Raw genomic sequence first — 13,151 nt, forward strand, 5'->3', positions numbered from 1 at the left:
GCACTCCACAAAGCAGTCAAAGCAAGATGGCCAAAGCACTTGGGCCACCTTCTGCCACCCATCTGGGAGACCCAGATGCTGTTCCAGGGGACTGGTTTAGCCTGGCACACCCTCTGGCTGTTGGAGGCATTTGGGAAGTGAACCAGCAGATGGGAGATAGTTCCTTCTTTCTCTCTAATTCTGACTTTGAAATTAACATAACTATTTAAAAAGTGACTTTGAAATTAACATAACTATTTAAAAAGTGACAACAACAACAAAAAAACCTAGAAAACCTAGTCAGTTTCTGAGGAAACAGAAGAAAAGGATAAATTTTCCTTAAAACTAGGAAGCTGTAATTATTCAGTAAGAACAAATATTTTTGTGGTAATCAAAACAGTAAGTAAATTACTCCTTTTAGAGTTCCTTATATCTTTAGATAGTCTAATTTAAAAACTGGAAGTTTAAGACTAAGCTGGGGAAGGTTTCTTATAATTAAAAACACTGAACCTCTTTGTCAGTCCATATAATGACTCAAGCAATATCAAAACAATTTGCATTAACATTCCTAACAAAACAGATATAAGTATAATAAAAAAAAGAGTTATTTGCGCTAATTCTAAACTAATGTTTCTCATCAATAACGCCACCACATATTATATCCTGCTACCAAACTCTCCCTGGAAATCTAGCATTTGAGATACAATACCTCAGTTTCAACTTTCACAGCACAAACTCTATTGCTTGGCTCTTCCTGAATGTCACATACACCAACCAAATCCTTGAAGATCGCCAGACGGCATTCAGCATTTTCTTCCGATATCTCTCGTTCCTGAAGGATTGTTTCTCTGCATTACACAAATTAGATCCATTTAAAAAACAGAACAGAATTCTACACTGCCAAGGGCTAGTACAGATTAAAACAAACTTCATGTAAGACGATTAGTAAAAGCTACTTTCAAATTACTGAAAAGAAATGAGAACTCAGAAAGCAAGAAAAGGAAACAAGGCAATGAAATTCTCAGTTTTTACTAAATCATCAAAGAAACAACTTACTTAAAGTCAGCCTCACGTTCAGCCAAATATTGAGTAAATTCCTGTGTAACTTCTTCTCGAATTTTAAGTTCCAATGTTAACTTCTCTTTTTTTTCATTTATCAGTTTTTTTTTCAGTTCTTCTATTAAATTCAATAGTTTCTAAAATATTTAAATATTAGAATTCTTATAAAAGGATAAACATACCCCAAATACTGTCCAACTATTTCAAAAATAATTTTTATCTAATCAACCACAATTACGTATCCTTTTTAAAAATTGTATTCTCACTAAAATTTTGGCATTTGCAGATTCATTACTTTGTAATCTCTCCACCTCATAGGAAGACCTACATGAAAAATAAACTCAAACATCTCAATGCTCAGCTGAACTAAGAAAAAGGTAAATTTGCCTCATGTATTATCCACCAGGAGCTACTATTCCACTTAAACCCAACACTGTGAATTTCATTAGTAGGGATAGCCTCTACTTCTAAAAGATATCAACGCTAGATTAAAAATGACTACACAAATGTGATGCTAAAATCAATGTTTTTTTGTAAACAGAAATTAAATGGTTATTCAAGCTATATTAATACCACCAGAGAAATCTCAGGATGGGTAACCTAACAGATAGCTTTGTTACATCAATATTAGGCTTCTTAGGTGAAAGAACAGTCATGGAAATTATGAGGAAAATTTCTCATTCTTAGAAAATAAATACCATCATAGTTAGTTTTAAGGTATAATTTTGTATAGGTTTTTACCTACAAGCAAAAGAATCTTTACTTACATATTTATAATATGACAACAATTGGGGACCCAACTACTCATTATACTAGCATTTTTATAGGCTTAAAATTTTTCAAAACATAAACTTGAGATACAAAAAATGTCAACGTATGATTGAAAAAATGGGAGAGGAAACCTTAAGAACTATTAACTCTGTATGCCAATAAATATATACCATTAAAACATTTTTAAAGTTATTTATAAAAATTGCTAATGAACTTCAAATTGGAAAGGCAGATATACAGAGAGGAGGAGAGACAGAGAGGAAGATCTTCCGTCTGATGATTCACAATGGTCAATGCTATGCGGATCCGAAGCCAGACGCCAGGAATTTCTTCCGGGTATCCCACACGGGTTCAGGATCCCAAAGCTTTGGGCCATGCTCAACTGCTTTCCCAGGTCACAAGCAGGGAAGTGGATGGGAAGTGGAGCTGCTGGGATTAGAACCGGCACCCATATGGGATCCTGGTGCATTCAAGGTGAGGACTTTAGCCACTAGGCCACGCTGCCAGGCCCCAATCAATAAGTTTTTAATACCTACCTTGTTCTCCTTGCAGTTAAGTAAAGTCTTATCTTCCACAGTTCTATCCAAATCTTCATCACTAAGTTCCATTTCTTTATTTTGAGTTTCTTCACCTTCTTCTAGATCCTCAGCCAAATCTTCATCTTCTACCAAATCTTCAAGATTATTTTCCCATGAAACAGTGGCTCTTTTTACATTTAACATTTTATTATCTGAATTATTATCTACTGATATGTCTTCAGAAGACTTGGAAGTTCCACCAGCTCTCTCTCGAGAGGAATTTAAAGCATCAGGAACATAAACCTGTTAAGATACCCAATGTAACTTTTACAATAGTAGCCAGTTGTGCATATACTAAAATTGAGATGTCAAGAAAGTAGTTACAGGATGTGGTTAAGAACTTGCATTTTCTAACATATTGGTCACTCAATACCTTATTAATTAACTTGAAAAAAAAAAAGAAAGAAAAGGCAGGGCCTGCCACAAAAAATTAATCTTGTAAATTAGATCAAATATCTAATTGAGTGTTAAAAGATTAAACAAACAAACATACAAAAGTTAAATTCATACCCTTTTTTTGTATTTTTTAAAGATTTATTTATTTATTGGAAAGTCAGATATACAGAGAGGAAAGAGACAGAGAAGATCTTCCGTCCAATGATTCACTCCCCAAGTGGCCACAATGGCCAGAGCTGCACGTATCCTAAGCCAGGAGCCCAGAGCCTCTTCCAGGTCTCCCACACGGGTGCAAGATATCAAGGCTTTGGGCCGTCCTCACCTGCTTTCCCAGGTCACAAGTAGGGAGCTGGATGGGAAGCGGGGGCCACTGGGATTAGAACCTTAGCCCATATGGGATCCTGGCACGTGCAAGGCAAGAACTTTAGCCACTAGGCTGCTGTGCTGTGCCCCAAATTCACATCCTTAAAAGAACATTCTTTTAAGAAACAAACTACTTTTACATGCAGACTAGAAGCAAAACTGTAATCCTAGGCTAAGTTCTTTGTATTGGCAGTCAGGCAAATAGCAGAGCAGACTATTTTTTCCAAGAAAATTTCTTAATTTGTAATGTTTACCATTAATATTTATTTCTAACCTTCAAGTCAATTCTATTAGGGCAATCTTCAATCTTTTTCCATGTTATTCTACTTCATCAAACATTTCCATACTTAATTTTCAATTATTTCCTTGGCTTTAAGTAGCAAACAGAAAACATATTATTTCTTAAAAATCTGAGTCTTAATAAATTCTGTAGGAGTGTGAATATACTTACTTTTTGTGCAATGGCTGAGAACTTCAGCACATTGAGCGTTTCATCATAGGCAAAACAACACTGACTGATGTTGACAATCATACATATTTTCCCTTTACCATTAAAAAAACTTTGAAAATAATGGGTCAGTTTACTTTCCCGGAAAGGCACATGCTGTTGAAACCTGTGAAATAAAAAAAATTTTAAATAATATTAAGTCAAATCAAAGCTCATGAGGTTAATATGCTGATAAAGTTTACCAGGAATAATTTGATCCACTTAATACAGACTTAAAATTGAAAGTTAAAAATTAGCTTCAACTGTAACAGGCTTCTCTGCTCATTTTCTTTAAACTAGGAAAAACAAAGAAAAACACATTTAATGGAGCTGTGTTTCATGGTATACAACTATTGCATAACAGGTAGCACTGGATGATGACATAGAATACTATGCAATGGATACAACTGTTTGATAATAAAAATGATGAAAGATGACTTATCATTACTCAGCTTACAAAGCTATATAATGCAAAAATCTCCATCTCTAGAAGAATGCACACAAATTATTAGCAAAAATGAAGTAGCAGTTTCACTGCGATGGCCAAACTAGCTCATCCTGTCTACAAATGCCAGCAACCTAAGTGGGCAGCAGTTTATGTCCCAGCTACACTTCCCGTACCGTACAGCCCCCTGCTTAAGCTCTGGAAAAGCAGCAGATGACGGTCCAAAGCCTTAGGACACTAGTTCCTCAGGGGAGACCTGAGAGTCCTCCTGGCTCCCAGCTTTGGATTGGCTCAGCTCTGGCCATTGCAGCCACCTTGGAGAGTGAACCAGTGGATGAAGACCTTTCAGTCACTGCTTTCTATAAAACTGTACAATCTACCTTTCCAATAGAAATATTTTCTTTAAAAAAAAAGAGGACCTGGGGTAACCTAGTGGCTACAGTCCTCTCCTTGCATGCACCAGGATCCCACATGGGCGCAGGTTCATACCCACTTCCCTTCTAGCTCCCTGCTTGTGACCTGGGAAAGCAGTAGAGGACAGCCCAAAACCTTGGGCCCCTGCAACCACATGGAAGATCCTTAAGAAGCTCCTGGCTCCTGACTTTGGATCAGCTTAGCTGCAGCTACTGTGGCCACTCAGGAAGTGAACTAGTGGATGGAAGATCTTTCTCTTTGTCTGTCCTTTCCATAAAATCTGACTTTTGAATGAAAATAAATAAATCTTTAGAAAAAAAAAAGTAGCATACAAGCATCATGAGAGGTTCATTTCTAAACTGCTAATACATTTTTGCTTTGGAAAACATAGCTTAACTGATGAGTTACCAATACCAATGAATCTTTTTCTTTATTTCTATCATTTTTTTAATCCAAGATCTCTAAGTATTTAAATAATAAATACCATCATCATGTAAGAAGCAAGTCAACAAATAAAAAAAAAGCAAACTTTCTAAAATCAGTAAAGTTGAAAGTTTAAATACTAATACATACACTAACAACACCTACTTTGATTTTTCACTGTTCTTCAAAACATTAATGCACTTTCCCAGAGTCAATAAAGAAGTATTGATGTTCCCAGTCTCCCTTAATCTTTCACCTTCATTCTGTGTCTTCATGCTGCGTTCTGAACCAGCAAGATCGCATAAAGACAATCTGAATTAAACAAAACACCAAATAGGTTATTTGAAAAGTTCTTCTAAACAATTTAAAATAATTAAGAGCTTGATAAATTTTGAACTTACTCACTGACTCCAATTACACGAGGCATTTCAGAAACTTCAATGTGTAAGATTCTAATAGTGAATATGCTGTGACTAAAAGAAATATACGAAGATTAAATATTACAGATTTTTAATTTTAACATCCTAAATAAGAGATAAGCATCTAAACCAATCTCAATACCCTAGTATTAGCTTTAGTTCATCACAACATTTTTTCAAAAAGCTGCCAGATATTTCAACCTATATACTACCAAGAATCCTATAATTTGTGTACTGCTAATTCTCCTAACACTTCTCTTCCTGACATTCCAACCACGAGCAATGGAATCACTTATAACAAAATCTCACTCCATCACAAAATCTACATTTGACCTTTATATTTAAATAGACTTTCTGAGTCATAAATTATCTGTAGCCCAACTGAACATGAACGGAGCCATCACTGTGTACTGTACTTTTTTCTCCCTTAGGAGAAAACCTGTTATATAAAAAACAAAACAAAAAACTTACTGCTTAAACTTAGTCCCTCTGTCACTCATCTCCCAGTGTTTCACTTCTTAGGAGCCAGTATGCTGGCACAGCAGACTTTGCAGCTGTCTACTGTCTGCTTTAAGCTCCTGCTGGCTCATTTCTGATCCAGCTTCACTCTAAAACAACCAGGAAGGCAGCATATGGCCTGGCTCCTTGAGACCCTGACACGCATATGGGAGACACAAACAGAGCTCTGGCCTACGGGCTGTAGGCTAGGCCAGAACTGACTGTTGCAGCTGCTGGAGAGTGAACCCATGGATGCATGCTCTCTCAACCAGTGCGTGGGAAATAGCTTGCATGTTTTTCTTTTCACCTCTTTCCCCCTCTCTTTCTTTTCTATCTCTCCATCACTCTGCTATTCAAATTAATAGTTTTAAAAAATCCTTTTAAACTGCTTGGGATAGCAATCTTCAGTATGCATATGGTATTTAAAAGGTAAATGGGGAAAATGCAGGGAAAAGCCACAATTATAGATAACTGAAAATACTGAGCTGAAATATCGACATAAATAAAGACTAAATATATCTGAGACTTTCTACAAATTAGCGAAGTTAATATTAGGACCAGAAATAGCATTGATAATATTATATGTTATTGCTCTTTAGTTTACAAAATGTTTTTATGCGCTGGAATTAATTTAACTTACTACAAAACCAACTACTTCCTTTAATTTAAAACTGACTATATTTAAAATACACAGGATGCCATGGGTGCTTCAGGCTTATCCCACAGAGCGTGTACCTTACCTTCTACTGGAAGCATTATTCAGTTTTGTGAAGGCAACACTCTGGTGCTTTATTCCTAGTTTTAAAAGTTTGTATGCTTCTTTGGAATCAGATACTTGAATCCATTGTAGATCTTTAAACATAAAGAGGATTTCAATCAATATACTGAAACAACAGAATCTGTTCTACAATGACAGCCTTTTCTCAGTGACACAGATCAGACTTTCTTCTACTAACACATCTGAGTTTGAATTAAGCTTATACTCCACAATCTTATTATACTCCACAAGAAAATAGGTATAACATTAGAATTATATGATGTTGGAGTATTCAGGTTCCACACACAAAGTAAATGACCTTCAATAGTCTGCCAGGAATGAAAACTGGAAAAATTCCTTAAAATTAAACACTCAGGGGGAAAAAAAAGACAAAATATACAGTACAATTAAGCTCATAAAATTAGCCACAGAGCCATCATTGAGATGTAGCAAGTTAAACCACCACTTGCAACACCGACAAAGCTTATCAGACTCAGTTCTAACCCCAGGTGCTCTGCTTCCAACACAGCCTGCTGCTAACACACACGGCAAGAAAGCAGAGGATGGCCTACATGCTTGAACCCCTGCTGGCCACACAGAAACTTGGTGTTCTAAGTTCCTGGCTTCAGCTGGACCAGCCCCAGCCACTGTGGTCATCTGAAGAGTTCACTAGCAAGTTAAAAGCATGTTTTTTCTTATTCGACATTCTGTCAATATGTACATAAACAAATATTAGAAACAAAGAAAAAAAGAAAACAGAATGGTTTCCAAAGTATTGAAAAATCCCATTATGGGAGAACAGTAACACTTCATAGCTCAAAAACTTGGACAATAACCAAGTAGCATAATAAAGTGACTTAGTGACTTTAATGATACAAAGCATTTCCATGACTAAGAATCCAAACAATGATATTCAAGTAAACACAATAGCAAACTAGGTCCTTTTATATTTGTTTGCTAAACACATCAAACCACTTTCCACAACATACTTCTCTTATTCTTTTGATATTAATAAGGAATATGCAAATTTTCATATCCCTGCTGGCTTTCCTACAGATGTCCCAAACTACAAGGCAATTCATTAGTTTACCTTTTATGAAAGAATAGCCCTTTACATCTTGGGAGAGGCGCAGCATCTTTCTCTTTTGGAACTTCGATGATACAGGAGCAAACAAATCATAAATACATTCATTGTAAATCTCAAAGAAAGAAACCCATACAGAAAATTTTATATTATCCATATTCAAGCTAGATGGTTCACAATCTTTCAGGGATTCTTCGAGCTCTGGAATATTCATAGAGTTGGTGAAGCTTCCTACCAAAAATAGAAAAAAAAAAGGATAATAAAAAATTCAGTTAACTAAAAATGAGAGAAACGTTCAATTGAAGACAAATAGACAAATCAAATATATTTAATCCTATTATATCTATATCAAGCAATTTTAGAAACAAAACAAGATGTAAATCACACATGGATTAAGCAAAGTTTGCCTTTTTGTCCTTTTATTTAGAAACATGCTAATAAACCAAAAGAATGAACAGGTATCCCTCTTGAATTCAATTATTAAAATTACAAGCAGTAGGGACGGGCTCAGTGGTATAGCAAGCTAAGACTCCATCTGCGGCACTGGCATCCCTTACAGGTGCAAATTCATGTCAAACCTGCTCCACATCCAACCTAGCTTCTACCTTACTGCCTGGGAGAGCAACCAATATGGCCCAAGTCCTTGGGCCCCTGTGCCCAAATGCAGACTGGGAAGCAGCTCCTGGTTCTCAACTTTGAACCAGCCCAGCCAGGGCCATGGCAGCCATCTGGGGAGTTATTCAAAGGATGACACATCTCCCTCTCTCTCGGTCTCTCCTTCTCTCTATAGCTCTGACTGTAACTCTCTTCTGTCTGTAACAAATATTTTTAAAATAAATAAGTTATGAGCATTAAATGGATATTTGTGCAATTTAATACAAACAAGACTGATATTTCTAGATATTATTATGAAGTCAAAGAAATTTGTGCAGATAATGCTATATTGCATTACTTCTCTTAAAAAAAAAAAAACCAACAGAATAGGATTCTGAATGTTTTTCCAATAAGGAAATTTTAGATACTTGAGAAGATATTGGACCATAACTGCGTAACTTACACAATGCGCACATATATTAAAATATCACCTAACACCCAACACACACATATAATTTTTGTTAAAAAAAACTAATATTTAAAAAAGAAATCACTCCTAGTAGCCTTTAAAATTAAAATTTAAAACTAAATTTTAAAATTAAAAGTTGCTATATAAATAGTAAAAAATTACAATTTTTTAATTAAAAATTTTAAAATAAAAAGCTGGAGAAGGCGCTCAGCTTAGCAATTCTGCTGGTTGAAACATTGGTGTCCCATATTAAAGTGAACTGGATTCAACTCCTAATTCCAAATTTTTGCTGATACAGAGCCTGGAAAGCAGCAGTATTGGGCCAAGTGGTAAGTCTCGGCCACCCATCTTTGAAATCTGGATTGAGTTCCTAACCCATGGCTTGGCACAGTCCCAAGCTACTGCAAGCTTCTAGAGACTAAAAAAGATGTCTTCCTCTCTGTATCTCCTTTTCTACACATTTGCCTTTACAATAAAAATAAATAAATCAAAAAATGAACCAAACCAAAAAAAAAAAAAAAAAAGATGGAAGAAAGCTCACTCTGTTAACCTCTTAGAAAATAAATTCACACTAAAACCTTTTGAAATGTATTTCATCTGATCAATAACTGAAAACCAGGAAAGACCAGAAACCTTACCATGAAGGGTATCATCATTGTCACTAAGTGTAACAACCTAAAAAAGAAAGATTTAGAGGTTAAAAATCACGTTTAGATATGAATTACCTACTCACATTCATCATCAACCAAATTTCAATTCAAGATCCCCTAAACACCTGACCTTCATTCATTAAACTGTTTTTAGCTTAATACAATCTTGTGGAAGGAAATCCAGAAAAAAACTAACCCGAGTTAATTTAATAGGCAATCGTAGCCCGTCAGAAGCAATTATCACAGTATCTCACCGTCTCCCCCATCTGTTCTTTCCCTACACTTATGATAAGGCTTTTCTCACTAAAATTAAAAATTATAAATATTTGAGGTCTATGGAACATTATTCCATTATTAAACATTTGCATTATTTGCAAATCTTGCCAGAAATAAACACTAGAATAAGCGTTTTATATATTTCCTACTTCATTCTAATTATTCCCTTGGTTTACACAACTAAAATTGAACTGGCAGATGAAAAGATCAAAAATCTAAAGCTCTCACAATTAACCAAAGTATTGCCAAAATGTTTTCTAGAAATACTTTATAATCAATATATAAAAGTGATTGTCATTTTGTAATATTATTGTATTTCCATAGATGACACATAACTGGATAATGTGTCAGAAAATTCTTCTTCATCATTAATCATGCTCATTTCCTCTGAATTACCTACGCAATTATCCATTAACTTTTACAATTTTAAAAATACTAGTTTTAACTTTCACAGATTGTAGTCATGGACTCTGAAATGTGAATTTCACGGAAAAGCACATTTTTCCTATTTTGTAGTTTTTAAAACTAAAGATTTGTTTTTATTTACTTGAAAGGCTGAGTTCCAATAAGAGAAGCAAAATGAGAGAGAGATCTCCCATTCATTGGTTCATTCCCCAAATAGCCACAACAGCCAGGCCAGTCATAGCCAGGAGTCTCTTCCAGATCTCTCAAATGGATGAAGACATGCAAGCACTTGGGCCACTTTCACTGCCTTCCCAGGCACTTCCCAGAGAGCTAGAAGGGAAGTGCAGCAGCCAAGACTTGAACAGGTGCCAAAATAGGATGCTGGTGTTGTGCCAGCTTTATAACACTATATTATATTGTTAAAACTCTGATTTCCAAACATCATTTTTTCAAAGATTTATTTATTTTTATTGGAATGTCAGATGTACAGAAACGAGGAGAGACAGAGAGGAAGATCTTTCATCAGCTGACATGGCTACAACAGCTGGGGCTGAGCTGGTCCAAGCCAGGAGCTTATTCCAGGTCTCCCATGTGGATGCAGAGGCCCAAGACTTTGGGCTGTCCTCAACCGTTTACCCAGGCCACAGGCAAGCAGCTGGATGGCAAGCGGGGCTGCTGGAATAAAAACTGGTGCCCGTATGGAATCTCAGCAAATAGAAGGCAAGGACTTTAGCCACTATGCTATCGTGCCAGGCCTTCCAAACATCTTTATACACATTCCCACTAATATTTTTAAAATCCACCCATAGCAGATTAGTGTGTTAATGGGCTCCCACCAGTGGGTTTGTTATAAATGCCCATGATCTTGGAACTCTAGAGAACATCGACCAGGAAGGAGTACCCTCACATAATTCAGGCTAGCAACCATGGACTTCCTACAATCCAGAGTACAAGCTAAAAATAATCCTTATATAATCCCCATACACCTTATAAATTAGTGAATCTGAAGTATTCACAGAACAACAACAACAAAAGAAAAAACACTAGAAATGGACTGAGGGTCAAGTGCAATTGTCCAGGTTTTCATCTGGACAATGGTTCATTCCCTAGCTGCTCCAGCTCCCATCCAGCTCCCTGCCTGCGGCCTGAGAAAAGTAGTCAAGGACAGCTCAAAGCCTTGGGACCCAGCACCCATGTAGAAGACGCAGAAGAAGCTCCTGGCTCCAGGCTTTGGACTTGCTCAGCTCTGGCCCTTGTGGCCACTTGGTGAATGAACAAGCAGAAGGAAGACCTTTTTCTCTGTCTTTCCTTCTTTCCTGAAAATCCGTCTTTCCAATAAAAGTAAATAAATCTTAAAAAAAAAAAAACTAAGGCAGTCTCCAAAAAGGCACTATCGTTTAGCCTTAACAAAAAACACTTCCTGAAGAATCAAGATGGCAGAATAGGGTAAGGACACGTTTAAACAGATGGGGAGAAACATTTAATCTGGATGAAGCAGAGAAGACATATTTCAGGAAATAGGAAAGGACAGAACAACAGCAGAGGGGTACCTGGAAGCTGACAGACACAGGAAAGCAGCAGGCACAGCAGTTGGTGTTGCAGTGACCGATATCCAGCACGGCATTCGGCTAACGGCAATCTGAACTCCACCTGCAGCCGGAACTTCACCAGCAACCAGGTGGGAAGGGACTTTCACTGGAAGCTTGGGAGGTGAATCCAGACAAAGAACTGTCCGTCCTGCTGGTCCGTTTGATTTGACCAGGAGCAGAGACAGAGCAGCAAATTGCAAATGGGCAGTGCGAGAACAGAGTGAATTTCATAGCCCAGTCAGCCCCTAGAGCTGAATTGGGTGCCATTTTGTGTAAGGAGGAAAAGGGCAAGGGAAGGGCAAGGGAAAGGACAGAGCATGTGCTAGCTGGGAGTGAGCTCATTTCTGACTTGGTGAACTGCAATGACGCAACATTCTACGGATTCCATCCGGGGCAGGTCTGGGTAGCCCTAAGACCTGATGGCAAGCTGATCAAGAACTGTAGTGGTGGTACGTTCGGGCGCCATTTTGCACACTGTGACAATAGCTTTGGGACTGCAAGGAACAAGAAACTGCGCATGTGCTGAACTCACGAGAACTCACTGAGGTCACACAGGAAAATAATAGACTGTGGCATAGTATGTATCAAAATAGGTCCGTGTGGCACCCAGACCTAACGTCCAACATGTTTCGACAAGATCAGCGCCACCAACAACCTAACTAGGATAGGACACCTGGTGTCTCTCTAATCCTGGGACCTGCTCGAACCGGAAGTGGGAGAAAGGTTGCAGAGACAATGGTGTAGCCTCAGCACGGTATCACAGGAGGTAGAGAGTGGTGAGCCAGGAGCAGGGACTGTGGAAAGCATGGTGGAAATCTGACATAAGAACCCAGACCTGAGGGCCCGGCGCGATGGTGCAGTGGTTAAGGTCCTCACCTTGCACGCCCCAGGATCCCATATGGGCACCGGTTCTAATCCCGGCAGCCCCGCTTCCCATCCAGCTCCCTGCCTGTGGCCTGGGAAAGCAGTCGAGGACAGCCCAAAGCTTTGGGACCCTGCACCCGCGTGGGAGACCCAGAAGAAGTTCCTGGCTCCTGGCTTTGGATCAGCATAACATTGTCCGTTGCGCTCACTTGGGGAGTGAATCATCGGAGGGAAGATCTTCCTCTCTGTCTCTCCTCCTCTCTGTATATTGACTTTGTAATAAAAATAAATAAATCTTAAAAAAAATACACTACATGTATTACAAAGATATGAAACTATATGGAATATATATATATATACATACACACACACACACAAAAAAAACTGTATACACAAACGTATCAAAAAATGTTATTTGGGTTTTACATAGAGAAAAATTTCAGAAATGATACTTTACAATCTGCTAATGTCATCTTCTCAGCAAGCATTTAAAATTGCCATGTTTAAATTTTGTATACCAAAAATCTTTTTAAATAAAAATCAGAATTTTTATAAATTAGTATTTTAAACATACAAATAAGATTTCAGAACCCCTTGTCTTCATAAGGTTTAAAGACTCCTGTTACTTGTA

The 13,151-nt window shown here is 37.4% G+C and overlaps 1 protein-coding gene across 3 annotated transcripts in view; it reads right to left on the reverse strand.

Annotated features, from left to right (window-relative positions):
- The window catches only part of KIF20B (kinesin family member 20B), a 54,559-nt gene that overhangs the window by 33,776 nt on the left and 7,632 nt on the right, over positions 1 to 13,151 (reverse strand). For 2 of the 3 annotated variants that reach the window (XM_040975730.1, XM_040975731.1), the window contains exons 6-14: positions 9,375 to 9,411; positions 7,680 to 7,904; positions 6,573 to 6,684; positions 5,317 to 5,388; positions 5,081 to 5,227; positions 3,598 to 3,760; positions 2,346 to 2,630; positions 1,036 to 1,175; positions 689 to 827 (exon numbers count right to left, since the gene is read on the reverse strand). In XM_040975730.1, coding sequence (XP_040831664.1) covers positions 689 to 827; positions 1,036 to 1,175; positions 2,346 to 2,630; positions 3,598 to 3,760; positions 5,081 to 5,227; positions 5,317 to 5,388; positions 6,573 to 6,684; positions 7,680 to 7,904; positions 9,375 to 9,411 — 1,320 coding nt within the window. The remainder of the gene's footprint in view (positions 1 to 688; positions 828 to 1,035; positions 1,176 to 2,345; positions 2,631 to 3,597; positions 3,761 to 5,080; positions 5,228 to 5,316; positions 5,389 to 6,572; positions 6,685 to 7,679; positions 7,905 to 9,374; positions 9,412 to 13,151) is intronic. The other variant, XM_040975732.1, reaches the window with a different exon arrangement.

This window comes from Ochotona curzoniae, unplaced genomic scaffold (assembly GCF_017591425.1).
Source record: "Ochotona curzoniae isolate NIBS_2020 unplaced genomic scaffold, NIBS_Ocur_1.0 contig_2692, whole genome shotgun sequence".
In the NCBI taxonomy this organism is placed as follows: Eukaryota; Metazoa; Chordata; class Mammalia; order Lagomorpha; family Ochotonidae; genus Ochotona; species Ochotona curzoniae.